The sequence below is a fragment of the Castanea sativa genome, chromosome 7 (assembly GCF_040712315.1).
Source record: "Castanea sativa cultivar Marrone di Chiusa Pesio chromosome 7, ASM4071231v1".
NCBI lineage: Eukaryota > Viridiplantae > Streptophyta > Magnoliopsida > Fagales > Fagaceae > Castanea > Castanea sativa.
The window spans coordinates 13,511,153-13,535,050 of NC_134019.1; the positions used below are offsets into that span (position 1 = coordinate 13,511,153).

Consider the following 23,898-nt stretch of genomic DNA (forward strand, 5'->3'; position numbering starts at 1 on the left):
TATCCACTATATTCCTTCATTCTTGAGATACATAAAGAAATAATAAACTACTAAATGCAAAATAAATAGTGTTAATGTAAATTTACATAGTTACTGTAGCAAACTTGTAAATTTACACAATTATACACGAACTGATATAAGTTATTTTTAAGCAAAACTGCATAAATTCTACACATTCTTTTCTATTATACACAAACTGATGTGAATACTCTTAATGTGTTAGGTGCCTCACGGTGTTCAGACATCATCAGTACATAATTTTGATTATTCCTAGGAATGGCAACGGGTCGGGTTCGGGTCGGGTTTTTGCATACCCGGACCCGACCTGCGGGCTAAGACCCGAAACCCGAACTTGGCCCGAATAATAATCGGGTTTTTTTCCCGGGGCCTAGACCCTCCCCGTGGGCCCCACGGGCCCCGTTTAACTTATTGGGCCCAAATTTGGCCCAACCAAAAAAAAAATTTGAAGCCCATTAAATTTTTTTCCCTAAATTCAAGCCCATTCAAGTCATTTAACATGGCCCAAATGCCAAAATTTTCCTTGTTATATGGTAGCCAAATCATTTACCTCCATTTATATGGCACCCAAAATCATCTTATATGGCAGCCAAAATTTGCCGTGTTATATGGCATTTAGGCCACATTATATGGTAGCCAAATCAATAAATCACAACTAAGATTTTAAATCAATAAATTACTTAAAAAACTACAAAATAAATCTCACAAGTTTAAGAAATTACAAAATGTCTTATTCTCCACAAATCAACAAATTAAAAAGACTAAGAAATTACAAAAGGTTTATAATACTTACAAACCAAAAAATTAATCTAACAAGTCTAAGAAATTAAAAGGGCTACTAAATTATTACAAAATGTTTAATCGTCCACAACTGTGACACAACTCCCATTCTCTTCATTAGGCTCCCCATCATCAAGAATTGTTTGAAGATCACAATCACTAGACATAGTTGAAGAACCTAAAACAACAATGAATTAAAAAAATGGAATAAACTTCATCAATTTGTAACAAGCAAATATAAAAATACAATTTTGATTTTATAAATAAAAATTAGACAATTACTAACCGTTGATTTCACTCCATAACCAATTCTGAGCACACATTATTGCTTCTATAGTCTTCGGATGTAGCCTACTACGGTGTGGACTTAAAAGCCTCCCACTAGTGCTAAAGGCAGATTCTAAAGCAACAGTTGTGACAGGAATGGCTAAAATATCTCTTGCAATCCTTTGTAAAGTAGAATACTTGAGACCATTACTTTTCCACCATCCCAAAATATCAAAATCTTCACTTCTCTTCAACACTCCCTCATTAATGAAATAATCAAATTCCATTCTAGCACTCTCATGTTTCTTTGAACTATTGTTCACAAACAAATCATAACATGACATTGACCCACTCAACCTAAACTTCATTTGAGCCGCAGGGCTTGAAGCACTACTTGCAGGAATATGAGAACTTCCTTCATTATTTGCAGGGGACTTATCTAGATCTCCATACTCATCAAGCAAATCATAACAAAGATTCTTTATTTTTTCAATCTCCAAATTTGAATTATCACCATAAATGTTAGGATAATAAAACTCCAATAACTTCATCTTATATCTTGGATCTAAGATAGCAGCAACAGTCATAACAACACTAACATTAACCCAATAAGAATTAAATTTAGCAAGCATGCTTTTTGCCATTGTAGCTATCATCTCATTTGAAGACAAACTCCATTCATTCAATGCAATTTTCAACTCACACACCAAAGTAAAATACATATTAGTTGTGGGGTACTTACAACTAGAAAAAAACTCAGTCACACTATGAAACAACTCCAACTTCCCACAAATATCTTTGGCTAACTCCCAACCATGATCATATGGCAAAGAAGAATAAGATGTTTCACGTTTAGCCAAACGCGGAAAAACATCTTTATAAATCAATGCAGTAGAAAGTATTAAGTAAGTTGAATTCCAACGAGTTTTACAATCTAAGACTAACTCTTTGGTGCATTGAACACGCAATTGACGTGCATTTTCTTCAAATTTTTGCCTCCTTTTTGGTGATCCAGTCCAATAAATCACACTATCACGAATCCTTTCAATACTATCACCAATAAGAGATAACCCATCTTGAACAATTAAATTCAAAATATGTGTAGCACACCTCATATGCAACATAGACCCACCCAACATAAGAGAACTAGTATCAAGCTTATTCAAGAGAAGTCTTATCATAGCATCATTAGTACTACAATTATCAACGGTTATTGTGGACAACTTCCTATCAATATTCCACTCTAAAAAACAATCAACAAGGACATCTTTTGTGTGTGGAGAAGGAACATAAACAAACCTAAAAAAATAATAGGAATAATTATAACATAACTCAATAAACATTCTAAATGTAAAGTCTTTAACATTCAATTTATAGATAAAAAATTACCTTAAAACTTGGCTTTGCAACGTCCAAGTATGATCAATAAAATGAGCCGTAATGACCATAAACCCTCTCTTTTTGTTACTTGAAGTCCACATATCAGTTGTAATTGCCATCCTACTTCCATTCTTGTCCGTCATCTTCAAAGCTTTCTCCCTCTCATTATCATAGATTTTAAGAATGTCACTCTTCAAAGTATTTCTTGTGACAAGTTTAAGCAACGGTTGAAGAGAAATCACAAATTCTCTAAACCCAATGTGGTCAACTATTGAAAGGGGGTATTCATGTAGGATGACCATACGAGCAAGATTATTCCTCACTTTGCCTTGATCAAATTGATAAGCATTTAAACTCATAGTTCCATCCACCTTATTTTGTTGTTTAATTAACACTTGTTGTCGCATATCCCTTATATCTTTAAACTTCAACCGTGGACATCTTGCTAAATGATTACGTAAATGGGTTGTACCTTGGCTAGAATCATCCAAGTAAAGTTTGCTACAATGATGACATTGGGCTTTAATTTTTCCATCAACTTTCTTCCTTGTAAAATGATCCCAAACATCTGAGGTAGTCTTTCTTTTTCTAGTTGTATCTAACTCCAAGTCCTCATTTGTAGGCTCTTGCTCTCGTTTTCCCTCTCCCTCTACCCCTTCTTGTTCCTCTAACTCTAAGTCTTCTCCTAAGTCCACCGTTGGGGATTTTGGACTTCTAATTGGTTCAAAAGTTTAGGAGTTAGAATCACAACAAATATACTTAAATTTATTATTACACATACTCATTGATTAATATGCACAAATTCATAAATACACAGATTCACAAATTCTATCAACCCAAACATAATTAAACATGATTAACTACAAATTCCAAACGCTTACTCGTTGTTTAATGGGCATAAAGGTGATGGTGATCCTGAGGGTGAGCTGCCAGGCGACAATGGCGAGGGTGAACGTGAAAATGGTGAAGGAGGTCACATAGCTGGCAAGGGAAAACGTTCGGTTCTCAAGGGAGAGCCGCTTGGCGAGGAAGAACTAGATTTGTTTCTCAAGGGAGAGCCGCTCGGCGAGGAAGAACTAGATTTGTTTGTGTTTTCCATCTCCGTTTTAGGCTCTGCATTCACAACAAACACAAAATCATGTGACATGAATTACCCAAAACCCATATACCCCATATTTCAAATTCAACAAACTGTTTAACCACAAAATTCAAAATTACCAAAACCCAACATGGAAATTCCAAACCCAAAAGTATTCACTCCAGCAAATATTAAGCACTATAATATCAATTTTCATTAGATTTCTTTGTATAATTTTTTGACTAATCATCTACTATTACACAATAAAAATTCATACAATGAGCCCACATATAGAACTAACATATAAAATCCAATACAGTCGCTTATACATTGAAGAGATATTCAATTTCACAAACTGTGCAAACAAATTTAACATCCCCTTTCACTAAACATCTATTACAAAATAAAATTTCATACAATGAGCCCACATATAGACTTATCATATAAAAATTCAACACGATCGCGTATACATTGAAGAGATATGCAATTTCAAAAACCATGCAAACAAATTTAACACCCCCTTTCACTAAAACATCAATTACCCAATAAATTTTCATACTTTTCCACCTAAGATTGACTAGCTAATTTTATATTACATTATTTAGCAGCTAAATTTAGCTAAGTATTTCAAAAATCAATAACTACTCAAAACGAAGCTATGAAGCAATTGATAAGAAGAAAATGGATACAATTTCAAGATTTGGCAGTGAAAGTTACACTGCGTTTGATTCCTCAAAAAATAAATCAAATTAAATATTCAAATTTTTTTCGGTACAAAGATTAATTTAGAATTCTTATTATTTTGAAGCTGGAAAAATAAAAATAAATAGGATCTACAAATAGTTTTGACTCAGATAGAATTATGGCCAAGTTGAGTTTTGGGTGCAGTACCTTTTGGCCAAGTTGAATTTCGGCCAAGGCAAGGCAGCGAGGCGAGAGCTGCGGGCTGAGGTGAGGCCGCGAGGCGAGAGCTCCGGGCTGAGCCTAGGCCGCGAGGCGAGAGGGCTGGGGGCTGAGGTGAGAGGGCAGGGCTGTGTTGAGGCAAGAGGCGAAGGGGCTGAGTGTAAGAGAGGCGGCTATGTGTGTGTAGTGAGTAGAGAGTAGAGACTTAGGGTTACGATACAAAATCAGAAAATATATATATATATATATATATATATATATATATATATATATATATATATATATATAAGGGGTATTTTAGTAATTTAATATATCGGGTATTTAACCGGGTATTTATCTGGGTCGGGTTCGGGTCGGGTCTGGATTTTTTTTGATAAAACCTGGACCCGACCCAGACCCGCTTCGGGTTTTTTTTTAAACCCATATCCGACCCTATTCTTTATCGGACCGAGTAAAACTCGGCCTATTAGGGTCGGGCTAAACCGGGTATCCGCAGGTCGGATCTAAATTGCCATTCCTAATTATTTCTTGAAAATGTTTGTTACGCGATATAAATAATTGTCCAGTCTTGAGGATATTTGTCTCATAATTATTTGGTGGCGCATACAACAAATGGTTATCTCAACAGTCTTCTAGCATATTGTTTAAAAATTCATTCTTGTACTTTTGTTTTTCATTATTTAGACCGGATTTTATTTGACATTTTCTATTATCTGTATAGTGAATAATTTTTTATATAGATACAAAAGGATTAGAACATATGATAACTGCTTCATGATTATTGTTTTTTTATCGTTAATTCAACATACTAATGAGGTTTTTTTTTTTTTTTTTTTTTTTGTGTGTAGGCGAGATTCATCCCTAAATTTTTTATTAAAAAACATGAAATTATACCAATTAAGATAATTGGAATACATTATATAGCATATATATTCAAGAAAATTAGATTTATTTGTTAGAAAATTAGATATCGATCGAGATGGTTAGAAAAATAATTCACTAATTTTTCTATTATCGATCGATAGTTGATTGCTGAATTTTATAACTTACCGAGAATGAGATTAAAAAAATAAATCCATAATTTGGAGGAAAAGTGAAAGGCTGGTTTGGGCTAGGCTCTGTAGGATAGCCCAAAAATGTAATCGGGTCTATGAGCCCAAACCCGCTCCAATGATGCAGCTAGTTCATGAGTTGACTCAGTTGAGTTGAGTTGAGTCACGTTAACTGGTCCGAGTCGTAATACTAAAACCCCTCAAACCCAAAACCTTTGAAAATCCTCAGAAACCTGTCTGTCCTTGTTCTGCTTCTAATTCCAAAACAAAAGCCCAAAGCAAAACCATTTCTTCTTCTTCTTCTTCTTCTTCTTCAACTATTATAGGGATATGTCTGTTTCCTTCTCTTCCCTTCAGCTCTTCCATCAAAAACCTGTCTTTTCTGTAAGTAGTCTCTCTCTCTGTGTGTATGTCTTTCTCTTTGTATTATTTTGTGTTTGAAGTAATGGGTTATTGTTGCAGAGCCTATATTGGAACCAAAGGGCAACTGGGTTGTGGAGAAGTACAAATTTTGTGAGGAGTATTGCTGTTAAGGCAGGCCCAAAGAGGGTATCTTTTGGTAAAGAATGCAGGGAGGCCTTGCAAGATGGGATTGATAAGCTGGCTGATGCTGTTTCTCTCACCTTAGGACCTAGAGGTATGTGGGTATTCTTCATTTCTGTTTCCTTTGATAGCTTTTTTTAGGTTGCTACCATTATATACTGTCTCTTACTCTCTTTATACTTTAGTTATTGAGAACAAGAGGGATTATTTCATTTTCTATCCATGCTTATATTGATGAAGGGATCAATAATAAGCCAACGGGTTAAAAAATATCTTGTTGGTGATTCTTGCTATATCATTGGCAATGCATACAGTAGTTTCAATTGGATGATTGTTATTTGGTAATAGTTTGCAAAGTTTAATTTGTTTTGTTTATGTAGTGGTAGTAGTAATTAGAAATGTGCTGGAGGCTACACATTAAATTAATTTAATCTATTTCAGTGAATTGAGCCAGCTAGAGATTTGACTTTGTCTTATCAGGTTGTGAAAATTTTCAGTGCATGGTGTAGTTGAGCCACCCTACAAAATTAGGCTAATGGAAGATTGCAGTGCCACTTTGCAAGACTTTAATTTGCAAGTTCACTGCAAATTTTATTTATTTCGCATTTGCATGAGATTGTGGTTTAGCTTACACTTCTAATGTGTATATTCAATTTAGTCTGAGAAGTTGTACTAAATTTTATTTATATTATCATTTTAATTTTTCTCTCCCCTTTTCTTTTCCCCTAGGGAGGATGGGGGGAGGGGGGGGGGGTGGTAAAGATGTGAGTTTTTCTAAGACTATATGGAGTTTGAGAAAAATTCTATACCATTTGGGAAGAGTTCAGAATAGCAATGCTGCCTGAATTTATGTGTATTTGCTATTTTCTATCATGAAAATTTTCTTCACAAACTTTTTGAATCTAGGACGAAATTTTATCATGAGATTCATTCTCACTGAATGGCAGAGTGTTTATTGGAGTAGGTGAATTTGAATATTGAGAATTGTTGCATGTTTTTTTTTTTTGGGGGGTGGGGGGGTGGTGGGGGTGGGGATTGCCATCCCTGTGAAGGTTAGGAAGCAAAATAAAACAGGCTCAGCCTGGTTTTTGCACATTGCAGCTGAATATTAATGAGATCAAGTACATATACTTGAACTGTAGCTGTTATGGGACTTGCAAATTGGGGTCTGTCAATGTCAAGACTTAAGGATATTATTTAAGGGCCTTGGCCCATTGAAGCCTCAAATAGAGAAGATAATTTTCAAGTGGAATCCTGATTATATCCTTCTCAAGTGAGCTAGATGGTGGATTGAGATTATTTTTAAATGCTTCTAACACCATAATTATAAGGAAGAACCCCAAAATATTCCTTTAATTGTGTAACTTGTGTTAATGCCATTGATGGGGACTGGTTGAAGCCTAAATTAGTAAGATTGTAGGTATGAGGTCTTGGCTTTTCATGGTGTCAGGGGCATGTCTATTAAAAAAAAAAATAATAACAAAGTAAAGAGGCTGTTGAAGGGGAAGCTAGCTCTGTTCGTCATGAATATGGCATAAGATCTGTTGAAGCCTTGAAGGCTTGTAACTGAAGCTTTGCTTGAAGAGATATTAATTTATTTATGAAGAGGTATTTATTTACTTTTTTTCTTAATAAGCTTCAGCCAGCTAGGGTGGCCTCACTTTGGCTATGTAAAATAGTTATACTTGAGGACTTCTATTTTTCAATTTATGGGGTTGGTTGTGTTACGGCATAAGCCTTTATGACTTCTCTGACACTTTAAAAAAGGTATAATATGCTAGATGTAACACATACTGAAATACTCAGAAGAGAATATAAGTATTTTTTAATCAAATTATTAAATTTTATGCTGCTAATTTGATAGAGGTATTGATTTTAAAAGAAAATATGCAGGCCGTAATGTTATTCTTTCTGAGTCTGGATCGCTTAAAGTAATTAATGATGGCGTTACAATTGCTCGATCCATAGAGCTTTCAGATGCAATTGAGAATGCAGGAGCAATGCTAATCCAAGAGGTCATTCATGGTTGCTAGATAATTCTCTCCCCTGTTGTTGTATTGATGTTTTTCGAGACAAAAGCAATCATAGATATGTAAATCTTCATATCCTGCTTGCAGGTTGCAACTAAAATGAATGATTTGGCTGGTGATGGTACAACTACTGCAATTGTTTTGGCTCGAGCAATGATCAAATCTGGGATGCTAGCAGTTGCTTTCGGGGCTAACCCGGTTTCTTTGAAGAAAGGAATGGATAAGACTGTGAAAGAATTGGTCAAGGTCTTGAAGAAGAAAAGTGTGCCAGTAAGAGGAAGAGATGATATGAAAGGTATTGCTTTCCTTTGCATTTTGCTAATAAAAATCAGAGTCAGAAATATCTAGAGCATGTCTTGTGAATTAGGTTTGTGCCCCTCTTTGCACTTTTTTTAATAAAAAATTATAATTACTTGTCAAAAACAAAATCTTGAAAGTGTCTTTTGCCACATTGCAGCTGTGGCCACAATTTCTTCTGGAAATGATGAATTTGTTGGGAACTTAATTGCTGAAGCTATAGAAAAGATTGGCCCTGATGGAGTTATCTCTATTGAGTCATCTTCATCATTTGAGACCTCTGTAATAATAGAAGAAGGAATGAAGGTAGGTCATTAAAGATGATTTTTAATTGAAAAGATTCAAGACCATCTCAAAGTAAGGAAAATTTAATTTGAAAGGAAAGAAAATGGGCCAGAATGTAATTTGAAATGAACCATAATTTTAGAATGAAAATAAACTTTATAAACCAGCAATGACCTAATTACCCACTGTTTGGTTTTTTTTTTTTTTTTGTTGAAAATAAACAGACTAAAGAAAACCAACATCAAGGTTATAGTCTTAATCATTGTAAGTTCATTCCTTAAGGCACAGATAGATAAAACTCATAAAAGGTTGTACCCAGTTCAGAAAGTCCCAATTCTGTAGAGTCATGACACAAATAGATACAATTGAAAAATTGTTGTATTCATTCCTCAGCTCACAAGTAGATACTACTACTTTTAATCATGTTAATTTGTATTTCTTTTCATTTCTACATTTTCTTAGCAACAGAATGTATCATAAACTGAACAAGGACTACGTGCATATAACTGACACCACCCTTCGGCCACCCTCAAAACCAAGAGATGACACAACCCCAAACTTCCACAACAAGCCCTAAACCACGACCTCTGGCTAAGATCTGATGCCTACAGCTTCGGATTTGCTACCTCCACAACCCCCGAACACCACCCTTTGGCCACCACATTTTTTCTAATCCAAATCCCTCCTATTTTTTGTCAAATCTTTGCCCATGTGTGCCAGTTTTTGTAGTGGTAAATTATGGTGGTTCTTGGCTGCCAGAGATGGTGCTGTGGTTGTGTGTTGGCAGGAATGAGAGAGGAAGAAGCAGATTAATATAAGGGAGAAAAGAAAAGGAAAATAGAATTAAAATGGTTTTTTTATAGTAAATTTTACTTTAATGCGTGAAGCACTTGACAACATTTTCCTTCCATTGAGCCATCAGAAGTAAGACGGAAGGACCAATTTGGCAGTTTCCCAAACTTCTGTGGTTAAAACTTGATATTAGAACATCAGAGGTCTGTTTAATTTTGACCTAAAGTTGGAGGGGTCTTTTTGTATTTTTCCTTTTATCTCTGATTCCTAGTGTTTTTTATTATTTTTAAATATTTATTTATTTAATTCTATTAGATCTTTCTGGACAGATTGACAAGGGTTACATGTCACCCCATTTCATTACAAATCACGACAAATCTATAGTGGAGTTTGACAATGCCAAAGTCCTAGTAACTGATCAGAAGATTTCAACTGTCAAAGAAATTGTTCCTTTACTAGAAAAGACTACTCAACTGAGTGTCCCACTGCTAATCATTGCAGAGGATATCTCCAGGCAAGTACTGGAAACACTAGTGGTGAACAAAATGCAAGGTTTACTAAATGTTGCTGTTGTCAAATGTCCAGGATTTTTAGAAGGAAAGAAAGCTCTTTTGCAAGATATTGCACTTATGACAGGTCAAATTATGTACTGCATGCCAAACTTTATTTGCTTAATTATTTAATTTTTCCATGACATATGCCAATAATAAGATAATGTTTATTCTGAATCAGTGGTTGTTTTGATGTTAAGAATCTATCATGACTATGACCTGCTTTTCATTCACTAAATTTAGTAATTTGTTACTTTGCGACACAGTTCACCTCATTCCCACTTTTAGCCTTATATTAATATCTTTACATCTCAAAATGGTGAGATAGTTCACTTTGCAGCCAGATGTTCACTCACATTTTTTATTTCCTAGTTTGCTGGCCCTCATAGTCGTGTAAAGAACCTCAGTGCAAGTTATGATAGCTCTCAAGTATCTAATAATTGATGTCGAAAATTAGTGAATTTTTGGAATTCATATATTAAAATAAAAAATGTGAAGTGAGTACTATTGTGATGTTTTTTTTTTTTTTAAGGATCTCAATGTAGGCCCTTTATATGGATGTGCTTCTCCTGCTAAATACACAATTTGGTAAAACTTTGTGGCCCTAATTTGTGGGAACTTCTGTTCCAAAATGTTGTTCAAATGCATTTATTTAACCTATTTGATATCAACTGTTAATCTCTGATTGCTTGTTGGGAAGGAGAGAATGGAGACAAAATCTTAGTACATCTTAGTACATTAAGATTTTCAAAACACTTTTCTTACCCTGTATTTTTTGGTGAAAAAGGGAATACAGAGATTTCAGAAAATGTGACCTTTTCCAGCCCTGTTGAGTTCAATAACTTTTATAGGTTTGATCATTTGGTGCATCTTCTAAATAACATTCAAAAGGACAAAACATCTGTACATATTACATGTAAACACTACACACGCCCTTTCTGTCACAACATCTTTTTCTTTATGTGACTGTAAGCTGTGGATAGAAACATATCTCGAACGTCACTATCTGCATTTTTCTGAGCTTGGGAAATATAAAATCGTCATCATTTATGTTTCTGGGGGCCTTATTGCATTTGTCATAATAATTGTATTTCTTTGTGATGAGATTGCTATTTCCGCTTCAGTTTCTCATTGAGATAATTTTAATGTCATTAGGCGCTGATTTTCTCTCTGGAGATTTGGGTCTGATGCTTGAATGTGCAACTTCAGATCAGCTTGGCATTGCACGAAAAGTTACCATAACCAGTAATTCAACGACCATTGTTGCTGACCCTACTACTAAAGCTGAAATACAGGCAAGAATTTTGCAAATCAAGAAGGATCTGGCTGAAACAGATAATGCATCCTTGTCAAGAAAGCTTTCTGAAAGAATTGCTAAACTCTCTGGCGGTGTGGCTGTGATTAAGGTCTGCAATTTAAAAAAGAGCTATTTCTTAAAAATTGTTGATAAAATCTTGTATAGCAGCTTTCTTCTTCCTGGATGCTGGCTTCAATTAATATCTGTCTTGTCAAAAGAGAACAAGGCTTTTCCAGAGGAAAAAGTGAATGAGGCTTTATCTTTGTTTTTTTATTTAAATTTTGAAACTTTAATTTTTTTTGTTGATCATGCCTGACATTCAAAACCTTTGGTCATAATTGTTTTACCTTTCCTTTCATTTATCTTTCTATTATTTTAGGTAGGAGCACACACTGAGGTGGAGCTTGAAGATCGGAAACTCAGAATTGAAGATGCAAAAAATGCCACATTTGCTGCCATGGCTGAAGGAATAGTCCCTGGTGGTGGTGCTACGTACATTCATCTCTCGGAACTGATTCCCATCATAAAGAATTCTATGGAAGATCTAGATGAGCAGAGTGGTGCAGATATTGTGGCAAAGGTGTGGTATCCTCCCCCCTCCCTCTCTCTCTATGTCAGATTTTTCCTTTGTTTTTAGTCAGAGTGAGGTCAGTGTTAATCAAATAATGAGGTGTACTTGAGTGCAAAGCAAGGAAGTCAATACCGTACCGGAGGTTGTACCGGTTTGGCCAGCGGTACGATATATTTTGGGTACCGGTCAATACCGATGTACCTTTTCGGGTTTACCGCTATTTTATAAATATTATATTTATATACACACACCTACAAAATCTCTAGAACCATGTTTATAAGCATATAATATTTCACTAATATTATAATAAATATAAAAGTTTATCATAAAACATTACCTCAATTCAGAACAAATTATTCATAGTTTTAGACTTTAGCATCAATTTAAAAGAAAAAAAAAACATAAAATAAAAAATAGAAAGCTTAATTGTTCATTGCATACTAAGAAAACAAATAATACTAATAAGTTAATGTAAATAAGTTATCATTATATCGTTACAAAAATTCAAAGATTACAAAACTAAAAAAAAAAAAAAAAGAAGCTTTTTTCCTGTATCGGCCGGTATTGCCCGAAATTGGCCGCTATGACCGGTACATGGTCGATACGGCCGGTATTTAAACTGGTACGAAACGTTATCGTTTCGATACCAGTACACATACCGGTACGGTACATACCGGCCAGTATGGTCGGTACTGGTACGGTATCGACTTCACTGGTGCAAAGGCCTCCTAAGCCTTGCACCTTATAGAAGTAAAACGCATTCTGTAAAAATTAATATAGTAAATTTTAAGAATTAAAAAATATGACTATCAATTGATAAGCTAATCATATAAAAATTAAACCTAGCATTTTATATAATGCCCTATGAACTTTAAATACAGCTGTAGAAATTATTAGTTATCACTAAACAACTAGGTGGTGAAGGCTCGACTGTCCTGCATAAAAAATATATATATATATGCAATACTAATCGTGTGGTCTGATGCACTATTTATATGATATAACCCCTTTCTCTTTCCTTTTGAACCAATGGCTACTTCTTCTCCCCTTTTTTTAACCAGTCTTTCTACCTCCTGTCTCTCCTGAAACCATATCCTTTTTTTCATTATATATATATAGGTGGTGAAGGCTCGACTGTCCTGCATAAAAAAAAATATATATATGCAATACTAATCGTGTGGTCTGATGCACTATTTATATGATATAACCCCTTTCTCTTTCCTTTTGAACCAATGGCTACTTCTTCTCCCCTTTTTTAACCAGTCTTTCTACCTCCTGTCTCTCCTGAAACCATATCCTTTTTTTCATTATATATATATATAATGAAAAAAAGGATATGGTTTCAGGAGAGACAGGAGGTAGAAAGACTGGTTAAAAAAAGGGGAGAAGAAGTAGCCATTGGTTCAAAAGGAAAGAGAAAGGGGTTATATCATATAAATAGTGCATCAGACCACACGATTAGTATTGCATAATGAATCAAGGGTTAGGTTTAATGTATTTATCTTTTTAAACAAAAAGTAGTGCAAAAAGCACACTTTGAGCTTTGTAGGAAAGTGAAAAAAGTGCGCTTTTTAAAACATATTTTGCTTTAGGTGTGAAAGGGGCTAACCCTTGGCAGTTTGCACTTTAAGCAGACTTCTACTAGCAGTCAGATGACAAGATCTGACCAGGAACTTTCTAAGGTGGCCTGCATGTAATATCTTGTGTTATTTTCTTCCTCAAATCTTGAGAGACCTGTTCTCAGGACAGGGAAGAGAAATTATAAAAAGAAAAAAAGAGTACAGGACCTTTTTTCTTTTTTTAATCCCCTTGCATTATTGTAATTTCATCAAATCATCAACAATAATATAAGAGATGCCTTAAGAATGAATTGCTGCAAGATCAGCTTCTGAAAAATTCTGTTAGTGGGCCTATTTAATTGAGTTTTATAGACCTTTTTACCAATCTGTTAGGCTCAATGGTTATTTAATTTAGATACTGTACCAGTAAACCCTTAAATCTATGATGTATGTACACAATCAGATTTTCCTCATTTGATATAACAGACAAGATCCCTTACCACCATACTGATATTTTGTTTTGGGAGTAATCAATTAAAATGTTTTTAAAGATCGCTGGTGCCATGTTACATAAATTGGACATAGCCCAGAGCCAAGATTGCTTGATAAAATTGTCAGAAAAGGTTTTTAGTCCTATGGATTGGGTCTGAATGTGTCAACAACAAACTGGCAGTAGTTATACCACCAGCAATTGGTAAGAAATAGTAAGTGTGTGTAGTAGTGGTACACACATGGTCGCTCCAGAAGCTTATAAACCATGTGTGGGAGGGAACTCTTGCCGATGTGGGACTGCGGTGTAAAGCCCCCAGAGGGTGAAGATCCGTACGCTCCTACGTCGCTTGAGCCGATAAACCGTGAGAGACTGGCTCTCCAAAGCGGATAAATCCGATTAATTGGGGAAGTATCCTCACAGTAAGCATATTTGCTACTGCAAATGACAGTGAGTGAAAGATCCTGTCCCTCATCTGAGGCCTCCCCTTTTCTTAAATTGTTTCTTGGGTGTTTTTACTTTTTATTTGTTTGTTAGTTCAGAAATCAGTCAGATAATGTAAAATTTAGATTCTTCTGCTTTAAATTTAAACTGTTAATTTTTATTTTTCATCTTTTGGTTTTTAAACATCTTTTAGGACCTTAATTTTGTGGACATTTACTGCTCTGATCATAGAAACTGTTGCTAATGTTAAATTGCAGGCTCTCCTTGCACCTGCAAAATCAATTGCTTCTAATGCTGGAGTCGATGGAGAAATTGTTGTAGAGAAGACTAGAACTTGTAATTGGCAAACTGGATACAATGCAATGACAGGCAGATACGAAGATCTTCTCAGTGCTGGAGTTGCAGATCCTTGTCGTGTTTCAAGGTGTGCACTTCAAAATGCAGTGTCAATTGCAGGTGTAGTTCTAACCACTCAAGCTGTGTTGGTGGAAAAGATAAAGAAGCCTGAGCCAGCTGTCCCTCATGTTCCAGGCATAACTCCTTAAAGAAAAGATGGGAAGAGATTAGTTGGAAAGCTAGTTGAAAGCTGAGAAAGGCTTGTACGTGTCACATTGGTTTGAAACAAACAATTTGAATTTTCTTGGTTTAGACTTCAGATGCTGATTAAAGAAGCTTTCAAAGCTGTCGAGAGGCCAGACAAGTCAGCTTTCAATCTGACTTTTGGATTGCGAGAGTATTAAAAGCCACACATGAAGAAAGGGATTGCATGTCCAGTAGCAGTCAGCCTATTAATCTTTGTAATGTCATTCAACATGTAAGATTCCTTCTTCTTTTTTGGTTTTGTTTTTGGTACTCTTTTTTGGACTTTGTATTATACTGCAATAATAATGATGAGGGTATCTTAAAGAAATTTCTTTATTCTTCCTAATCTTTTGTTCAGAAATCTTCAAAACCTGTTTCTGATTCTGTCCATATGTATGCTCCAACTTTGCTGTAGAAGTTATCACTAAGAACATTGCACAACTGGTCTACTAGGTATTGTTACAGATGTGGCAGTAAAATTAATTTTGGAATTAAAGCAATATACTTCCTCCTTGATAAACCCGATTGTCTGCCAATGTTGCAACATCATCTAGAATATAGCGTCTGTGTATACACAGCATACAAGTGATTTTATGCCAAGTTTGTTGATTTGAGTGTTATTCCAGACAGGTAATTCTGTCAAAATGAAGTTTTTAAGTGAATTCTAACACAATCTCACATCCAAGATGGTGTAATCAATCATGCATTTATAATGCTTTGCTTGCATCTTATTTCATTGTTACAAATACATAAGCTAAGTAAGGACTTGTCTTTCACAGTACTATGTCATGAAGTAAAACCTACTGCTAATAGTTGAGAATGCTCGAAAATCGAGTTTCAACCTATACTATTGAAGAATTTTGACCAAGCCACATCTATGTGTATTTGTTTTACAATCTCAACTATTTTTTGGCGAAGTTGTCAATTATGTATGTTTAAATTGTGTGTGTATATTTTTAAGGTAACTAAAAAAGGACAGATGCCCATTTTGCAAGTTCACATTGTATATGATCAAGATGTGAAAATTGAAAACTTATCAGACAATGCCAATGATCTTGAACATAATGATCAAGTGGTATAAGACAAGAAACACTATAGATTCCATAAAAATGATAAATATATAGTAAAAATAACAATAAATTAATCCAGAATGTGTTTGATCAATTACAAAAAATATTTAACATATATCTGAAGTCATACGAAAGTTGCTTAGTACTGTTTTTCACTATGGAATTCTTTGTTCAAAGAAATATATTCTATTGGATATTTTTTTACTAAGGTCTCCTCTTACCCTTAGTCCTTTCTCCCTTTCTTTGATGTCCTACTCTTTATCTTGCCGTGAGCCTCTTGTGAACTGCAAGCCTCTTGAGAGCTGGTATCTTCTAGGCCATTCTCCAATGCCTTAACCAGATTCTCAAAGTAATTCCTTGTCACTGTGGTAAGACTAGATAGCTTTGCTCTGAAATTTTTGAATTCTTCTTCTGGACGCTCTTTGTTGAGGTAGTTATGTATATCCTTCTCTATACAATGATGAAGCCTTTCCAAATTAGACTCTGCCTCACCTTGCAAGTACTCAAAGAACCCCTTTTTTGATTTTGCTTTCTTGTCTCCATCCTCAGGGAGGTAATACCCATATGCATATGTCCACTTAAGCACTCTCCTACATTCAATTATCTGCAACCAAGCATCTGTAATGAACTTAAGCTCGGCCTCAGTTGCCCCCCTTAGGTCACTAAGTCTTACCATGTAGTCATTTTGCATTTGCTTTAAATCCTTAACAGCTTGTTTCCTTGATGATTCATTGCCTGCCCATCTCTCGTAATAATGAGTATACTTTTCCAAATGCTTCTCAGCTCTTTTTCTGATATCTTCATCCTCATTATACTTTCCCTCTGCCTTATTCTTCTGGAATGTATTACAAGCATAGAACCCACCTGTTCTCTCACCATGCTCCTTCCATGTTCCAAGGCACATCCAGCAAAACTCATGTCCACAAGGTTTCCGGCATGTCATGTGCATGCACCCTTGGTTCTTCTCAATGGCTTTTCCACACTTTGGACATGGCTTCGTATTGACCAACAACCATGCTGTATTCTCAGCCTCAGAACTATTCTTCAATTGCCACTTAGCCACAGTCTCACAATCCACTGGCCTATGCGCATCATCCATACAATTCCAACAAAACCCATTGTTACAATGGCAACAAACATCATAGCACTCTTCATCACCTCCTTCACAAAACTCCACCGTGTACTCACAATCCGCACCTGGACACCACTTATACTTCTTATTACTCTCAATATAAGACCTTATCAAATATTGCAAATATCTCTCCTTGTCTTCCTTTTTAGCAAACAAATCAATCGAATCACGATCCACCACCGCCTTACAGCGCGGTTCAGGACATCTCAATGTCAAACATCCAACCCCATCCTCAATCGCCACACTCACATACTTCTCCCAACATTCCCTACAAAAGGGATGACCACAACTAACCCAACCCATCATAGAAACACGGACATTCTCATAACATATAGAACAAGTTAGTTCAACTTTTCCAAGTTTATTGGGCAGCAAAAAAACCGGTTTTTCAAACAAACCTACTTTTCTTCTAATTCTCTCTTCATCAGCAAACCATTCATCTTGAACGTCACACGTTCTCCAATTGTAATTTAGGAGAAGCACCGTCGCGGCAGCTTTTGATATGGATCGAACATTGGATACCTCGGTGATATCATTCTCTTGACGTTGTTGAATATCTGATTCTTTCAATACAAAGTAACTTTGCTTTGCCTTCTTGTTCCTTCTTGACTCATCGTCATCTTCACCAACAGCTATGTTCTCCTCTTCTTTGTCGCTGTAATAGTAGGAGTCGTCATCGTCATAGGTTGTCTCCTCGGCGTCACTGTCGTACATGTAATCCTCGGAGTCCATGGCAGCTGCAACGACAAAAACTAGAAGGGAATTAATACAAAATATTAGGCTTTGTTTTTCACAACTCGATTATTGTTGCGTGTGTCTCTGAGTGGGTTATTGGGGCTATATATTACATATGAGACAAAGGTCGGTTAAGAAGTTCGGTTAGAACTGATTTCCTAATCCTAAACAAAAACAAACTTCAACTCCTACTATTACTAGGAGTCCCTTTGGACAAGCTTTTGCACCAATATTATTAATTTCGTGGTGTTCCGGCCAATTTCGGCCGGTACCATATTTTGGCTCTTGAGAAGAAAAAAAAAAAAAAACATGGGTTTTGTACCTCGTCGCTCACGATGTTTCCGGTGACTGGTCTCGTGAAGAAAGCTACCCACTCGCCCCTTCTTCTGCTATTTTCTTCTTCTTCTTCTGGGTTTCGCACTTTCGCGTCCTCTGCTTCTGCAGCCAGAGTCTTTTATTCTTGTGTGTCGTGTTGTCCTTCCTTCGATGCCTCTCTCTGTCGTCCACTTCTCTCTTTCGTGTTTTAAATTGTTTTTTTCTTTGTTTTGTTTTTGTGAGCCCCACGTTACTAACAAATATAACAATATTAAAAAGGAAAGCTGACTCAAGTTTGTCTTGTCAATTCTATTGACTGCTTCCACCGTTTTCTATGGTTTGCAATGTTTTTCCTTTGCCTTTTTATTTTATTTTATTTATTTTTCTTCATATTATTACTATTTAATTTTTTTTTGGAAACTAATATAAACAAAAAAAAGAGAAAGAGATTCTAACATAAAAGTATATCACAACTCTATTTAAAAGTCATAATAACTTTTAAGGAAGGGTAGATAATTGTCCCACATTGTTTCATATTATCACTCTTGTTATATTCTATAAATGATTGAATTAATACTTGTTACTATTATTATTAAAATTTGGGCTTAAAATTACATATTTCAACAAAATGTATTTATAATTTTAAAACCTTTAGGGTATGTTTGGTAACTATTTTTTCTTCTTATTTTTTATTTTCAAAAATAATTTTTTATTTTTAAAACTAAAAAACTTGTTTGTCAATAAAAAATAGGCAGAAAACAAATACTATTCTCAAAACTTAATTTGTGAAGGAAACTGAAAACATGTAAAAGACTGTTTTCAATTTCTAATTTTCAAAAGTCAATGAAAATATACATTTAATTTAATGAATCTGTCTCATTTAATGAATTAGCATTAGAGTTCAAATCTTAGTAACAACATATTTTAGTATTTTCTATTTTTTTCTTCAAAAAACTATTTTTTTATTTCAATTAATCAAACATGTTTTTGATTTAAAAAATACAAGAATTTTTTTTTCTTTCTATTCCTAAAAATAAGTTTTTGAAAATAAAAAACAAAAAATGTTACTAAACATAACCTTTATAATTTGTGTTTTTTTAATGTAAAATTAATATAGGTAATTTCATGGTATTTTTATTCATGCTTTTGAGTAGGAGGGATGATAAATTTATAGAATGAGAATAAAAATTCTCATACATATTCCTAGTCGCTAACCCTACAATGCGCAAGATAGTTAAATTTAAGGGTGCTATTAACAAGTGCTATATGACACCCATTAATATGATAAAAAATTAGAATAAACTATTCATGTTTTTTTTAGGAAGTTGGAAAAGGCTGGATACGTATTAGGTGTGTGTTACTTTAGATGGGGAAAATCAAATTTTAGTGATGTTAGGTTCCGTTTCTTTTTTACTTATTATTTTTTAAAGTAATGCTAATATTTTTAAAACAAAAGTATTATAAAAACAATATTTTCACAACAAATTTTATAATATTTAAAGTAGTCATTAGATGTTCTAAATTCAATTAGACAAAGAAAATATTAAAATTAATGAATTATATATATGAGGAAAAATTAAATATTTTAAAAAAAGACATTAATACTTGAATGGGTGTTTATTTAATTCTTCTTTCTAATATGAAGAGAAATAGAAATAGACAATGGACTATGGACGATGTTAGGGGTTAAGGGGGAGAAATTTCTAATTCCACCAGCTTAAAAAATAAGATTAACTTTTATAGCAGTAATCTAAGGTCCAAATTTCTTTGTTAGAAGATTAATCTTTAAACTTAATCTATTAATGATAAATAAATTTAGGGATCGATTCTCATCTACTCAAAAAATTGATAGGTGTCTTAACTTAAAGATATATAGCAATCATTTGGAGCAGACTTGTACTTATTCAATGTAATTTAAATTTTGCAGAGTGTGATAGGAATCAAAGCTTAAAAAGTAATTTTACATTTCACATAATGAATGGCCTTTGTTATCTATAACCAAATACCAGCCACGAACACTAAGAGCTGGAAAATTTCATTCTATTTTTGACAATTTTGTTCAAGGGCAAATATTCCTTGAAGATAGTGATCTACATGCTTTCTTATTTATTATAATTTCCTTGTTTCTTTCATTGTTGTTGATTTGATATAAAATATAAGGGTTAATTTGCAATTGTAGTCTTACAATTTTTTTAAAATTTTACTGCTCATTTTTCAAGAACATTTAATCATAATTAGTATAATTTAAAATATCATGATCACAACTAGTCAAAATTAATAAGAGTATTTAGCTAATCAAAACATTTATGTACAATGACATAACATTGTCAATAACACCCAAAAAAAAAAAGAAAAAAAAAAAAGACAATAGAAGCATCAATTAACAATGGCATAATATTGTCATAGTGAACTGGATATTGTAGCACAAATTCAATATGGGTTTCTTGATGAACTGAATACTGTATTGCTCTCTCAAACTTCTTTTGAAATTTTTTGAAAGCATAAGGTGTCAAAACATTGTGTGCTTCTAAAAGTGACAATGTTCTTAAAGAAGAACCTCTAATTGTTTCTAACATTGTATCATGTGATTGTGTTTGCTCAATATCTTCAATGGTAAGATCAACCTAAGATTATAAAAAATAAAATAAATTAAAAACTTTTATATGACACATAAAGACTACAAATATTAACAAATAAAAAAATAAAACAAATTATACAACAAAAGAAATCAATGGTAAGTATTGACTTGTTTAATGAGTTGGATCAAGTTTATGTGAGAACTAACAAATTGTTTAAAAAAGGCATTTATACTTTCTGATCTTTCGGTTGTTGTCATTCCACCAAAAAAATGTCCACGAAGGTAACATGGTACCTAAAAGTGTTTGATTTGATATAAACCAATTGCATGCTTATTAGTAAGCATGTCATACTTTTTCATAACTTAAGTCCATTGACCCTCAAATTCTTCACATGAGTCTAACTTGTATAACTTGTAGAACAGTGTGCACCAATTTATATATTGATTATGAAGAATGGATGTAAACCAACCACTAAATTTAGCGGTAATATGCCATATACAAAAGGCATGTTTTGTGAGTAGTAATTCTTCTGATATTGCCTCTGTAATCTATGGATCTTGATTCATCAAGATTGCCTTGGGTTATTTCTTCATAAAATATGCAAAATTCTACTAATCAAGCAAAAATTTATTAGAATATGTAAACATTTCAAATGATATGTATTAATATTATTCCACTAATTAATTAAATAAAATGAAAAAATAGTTGTACAAATTTATAAGATAAATAGAGTACATTCATTAACCATAGAAAAACACTAGTTGTTTCATTTCGAAGAAGTGCACAACCAAAGAAAATCGTCTTTCCATGATTATTGACACCAAAAAAAAAAACAAAAACAAAAGGCATATCATAAGCATCTACCTTGTAAGTAGTATAAAAAATAACCACATTGCCATATTTTTTGTACCAATCAAAACTATAAGGGTGCAACCAAAAAATATGCTCTAACCTTTTCTCTTCATCGGTTGTGAATGCATATTGAAACTTAGAATTCCTTTCTTTAGCAACTTTAAAAAATTGTAAAAGATCCATGGCATCATTCACAACATGCATCTTTCTCATTTTCACATAAAAATTACAAATATCCCATTGAAAAAAATGGAAGATGTCCATGTTTCACATTTTTTCTTAAGGTCTATAACACGTATTATTTCTCTAACTAAAAGCCTAGCTTCTTTGTATAAGAGGATGCAATTTTTATCATCTTCGGTGATAACTCAATTGGCCCAGGACAACAATTCATGATTGTGATCTACAAAAAAAAATACTAACATACCATTCTTTTGGAAAAATGTTTATTGACTTTTGCAATATAATAGTTAGACGAGCTTTTCATCCACATTTTAAAGACTTCCTATTTCTTCGCTCCTCAAATGGATTCACCATTTTTAGTGGTTGTCTACCTTCTTAATGACAAAAGAAATTACATCTTCCTATTTCCCCATTTTTTTTCTCTGAATGACCTTTTCGAATTGTAAAACCATTTCGATTTGCATAATTTTTGTAGAAAATGAAAGCTTCTTCTACACTAAGAAAACATTGACCAACAAAAGGCTCAAATTAATTTTCTATTGAATTTATAACCTCATATTCTTCAATAACCCTCATTTCATCTATTGGACATTCATTCCAATCAATTATTTCCCCTCCACATGTGTTATTATTTTTTTCATCATTCGGAAACTCATTTAACTCAACACAATTCCTTGAAACACTTCCATGAATCTCACTTGCAGTTAAATCATCATCAATTTGTACTATATTAAAACAAGAATAAAAAAAAATCAATATCATATTACACATTAAATGAAATATGGATTACAAAAAAAAAAAAAGTACCTTTTTGAGGTAGCTCATTTAAGTCAAAGTAATTCACTGGAACAAGTTGATGAGTCTCACTTGCAACTAAATTGTCATCCATTTGTGCTACATTAAAACAAGATTAAAACAATCAATATTCAATATCATATTTTAGGATAAATGAAAAAATGATACAAATAAAATAAAATAAAAGTTCATTCCTGAAGTAATTCATTTAAGTTAAAACAATTCCTTTAACCAACTTGATGAGTCTCACATATAACTAAATTCTCATCTATTGGTGCTATATTAAAACAAGATTAAAACAATCAACATCATATTTTAGGATAAATGAAAAATACATGATACAAATAAAATAAGATAAGGACTAGATGCCCTATGCTCTAGCGTAAAAATAAGAAAGAACAACATAATTTCGTAGCACTACATTTACAATTCTTCCCATTTTTTCTTAGATTTTATCACGTGCAACATTTATTTTGCCATTTTCTTAGTTTTCCACTTATATGTTTTACCAGAGCTCCGCCCCTTTTTTTTTTTTTTTTTGCATATGAATTACAAGTGCTCTACTTTACCTAGTCTGAGCAAGCATTTCAAGAAATCATATTTCCCATGCATTTTCCTACTTCACAGGCACAATGAACTTCATGTTAAACAATTCTACATATGAATATTGTTTGTGGAGTCTTTTATATTATTTGTGGATAGAGTCATGCCAAGAGGTAAGTTTGTGTATATTCTTATATGTTACTTGGGTTATATAGTACTTGGGATTTCATGTTTTGTTGTACCTATGATATTGGTCTAGAACTTTTTTTTATTTTTTACAGATAGAACTTTCAAAGTACACAACAATTTCTTTTAACAACTTGATGAGTCTCATTTACAACTAAATTCTCATCTATCGGCCCCATAATATAAAACATGTATTAAACATAAAGATTAACCTCATATTCAAATATATTCAAAAAATAAATATGAATTTAATAAAATAAAATTATTGTACCTTGAAAAATAATTGCTTAATTCTTCATTGAGTGAGTATTTGGATAGCTGAAATGATCCTGTGTTTTGCGTTTTTTTTCCTGGACTAGCGCCTCTTGCACTGTTCATGGAACATGAACAGTGCAAATAGGCAAATGAACAGTAATTTCATTTATGAACAGTAACCGGAAAAGCATTTTTTATTATTTTCAGTTTTCAGCAAAATAAACGGTATCCAAACGCACTCTGAACATTTGAACTTTTCTTCATCTCTTCTTTTTTCGTTTTTTGAAGTGGATCTGATAATGGTAAAGTGAAAGAAAGTGAGTTTGATATTGGT

General features: G+C 33.5%; 2 protein-coding genes and 1 pseudogene across 4 annotated transcripts; 1 reads left to right on the top strand and 2 right to left on the bottom strand.

The window, feature by feature from the left end:
- Positions 1-875: 875 nt before the first annotated feature.
- LOC142642810 (zinc finger BED domain-containing protein RICESLEEPER 2-like) lies at positions 876-3,554 on the bottom strand (annotated as a pseudogene).
- A 2,148-nt stretch (positions 3,555-5,702) lies between these two features.
- LOC142642076 (chaperonin 60 subunit alpha 2, chloroplastic) lies at positions 5,703-15,265 on the top strand. Of its 3 annotated transcripts, XM_075816429.1 has the most exons (9): positions 5,703-5,862; positions 5,941-6,115; positions 7,915-8,036; positions 8,139-8,346; positions 8,509-8,654; positions 9,755-10,061; positions 11,132-11,382; positions 11,653-11,853; positions 14,595-15,265. In XM_075816429.1, the coding sequence occupies exons 1-9, from the start codon at positions 5,809-5,811 to the stop codon at positions 14,880-14,882; spliced, it is 1,752 nt and encodes a 583-aa protein (XP_075672544.1). In that variant the 5' UTR covers positions 5,703-5,808; the 3' UTR covers positions 14,883-15,265. The 3 variants fall into 3 exon arrangements, with proteins under 3 accessions (XP_075672544.1, XP_075672545.1, XP_075672546.1); XM_075816430.1 differs by lacking the exon at positions 8,509-8,654 and having other exon boundaries at positions 5,716-5,862; positions 9,741-10,061; XM_075816431.1 differs by lacking the exons at positions 5,703-5,862; positions 5,941-6,115 and having other exon boundaries at positions 7,924-8,046.
- Positions 15,266-16,016: 751 nt separating this feature from the next.
- On the bottom strand, positions 16,017-18,366 carry LOC142642174 (putative E3 ubiquitin-protein ligase ARI5). The gene is made up of 2 exons (XM_075816529.1): positions 18,179-18,366; positions 16,017-17,873 (listed from the first exon to the last, which is right to left on the bottom strand). The coding sequence occupies exon 2, from the start codon at positions 17,851-17,853 to the stop codon at positions 16,213-16,215; it is 1,641 nt and encodes a 546-aa protein (XP_075672644.1). The 5' UTR covers positions 17,854-17,873; positions 18,179-18,366; the 3' UTR covers positions 16,017-16,212.
- Positions 18,367-23,898: the final 5,532 nt, after the last annotated feature.

Excerpts from the sequence above, each read along its gene's own strand:
- LOC142642174 (XM_075816529.1), bottom strand. The coding sequence starts at position 17,853 with ATGGACTCCGAGGATTACATGTACGACAGTGACGCCGAGGAGACAACC.
- LOC142642076 (XM_075816429.1), top strand. The coding sequence starts at position 5,809 with ATGTCTGTTTCCTTCTCTTCCCTTCAGCTCTTCCATCAAAAACCTGTC. Across the intron at positions 8,655-9,754 it reads TAATAGAAGAAGGAATGAAG|ATTGACAAGGGTTACATGTC; the intron begins GTAGGTCATTAA and ends CTTTCTGGACAG. Across the intron at positions 11,383-11,652 it reads GCGGTGTGGCTGTGATTAAG|GTAGGAGCACACACTGAGGT; the intron begins GTCTGCAATTTA and ends CTATTATTTTAG.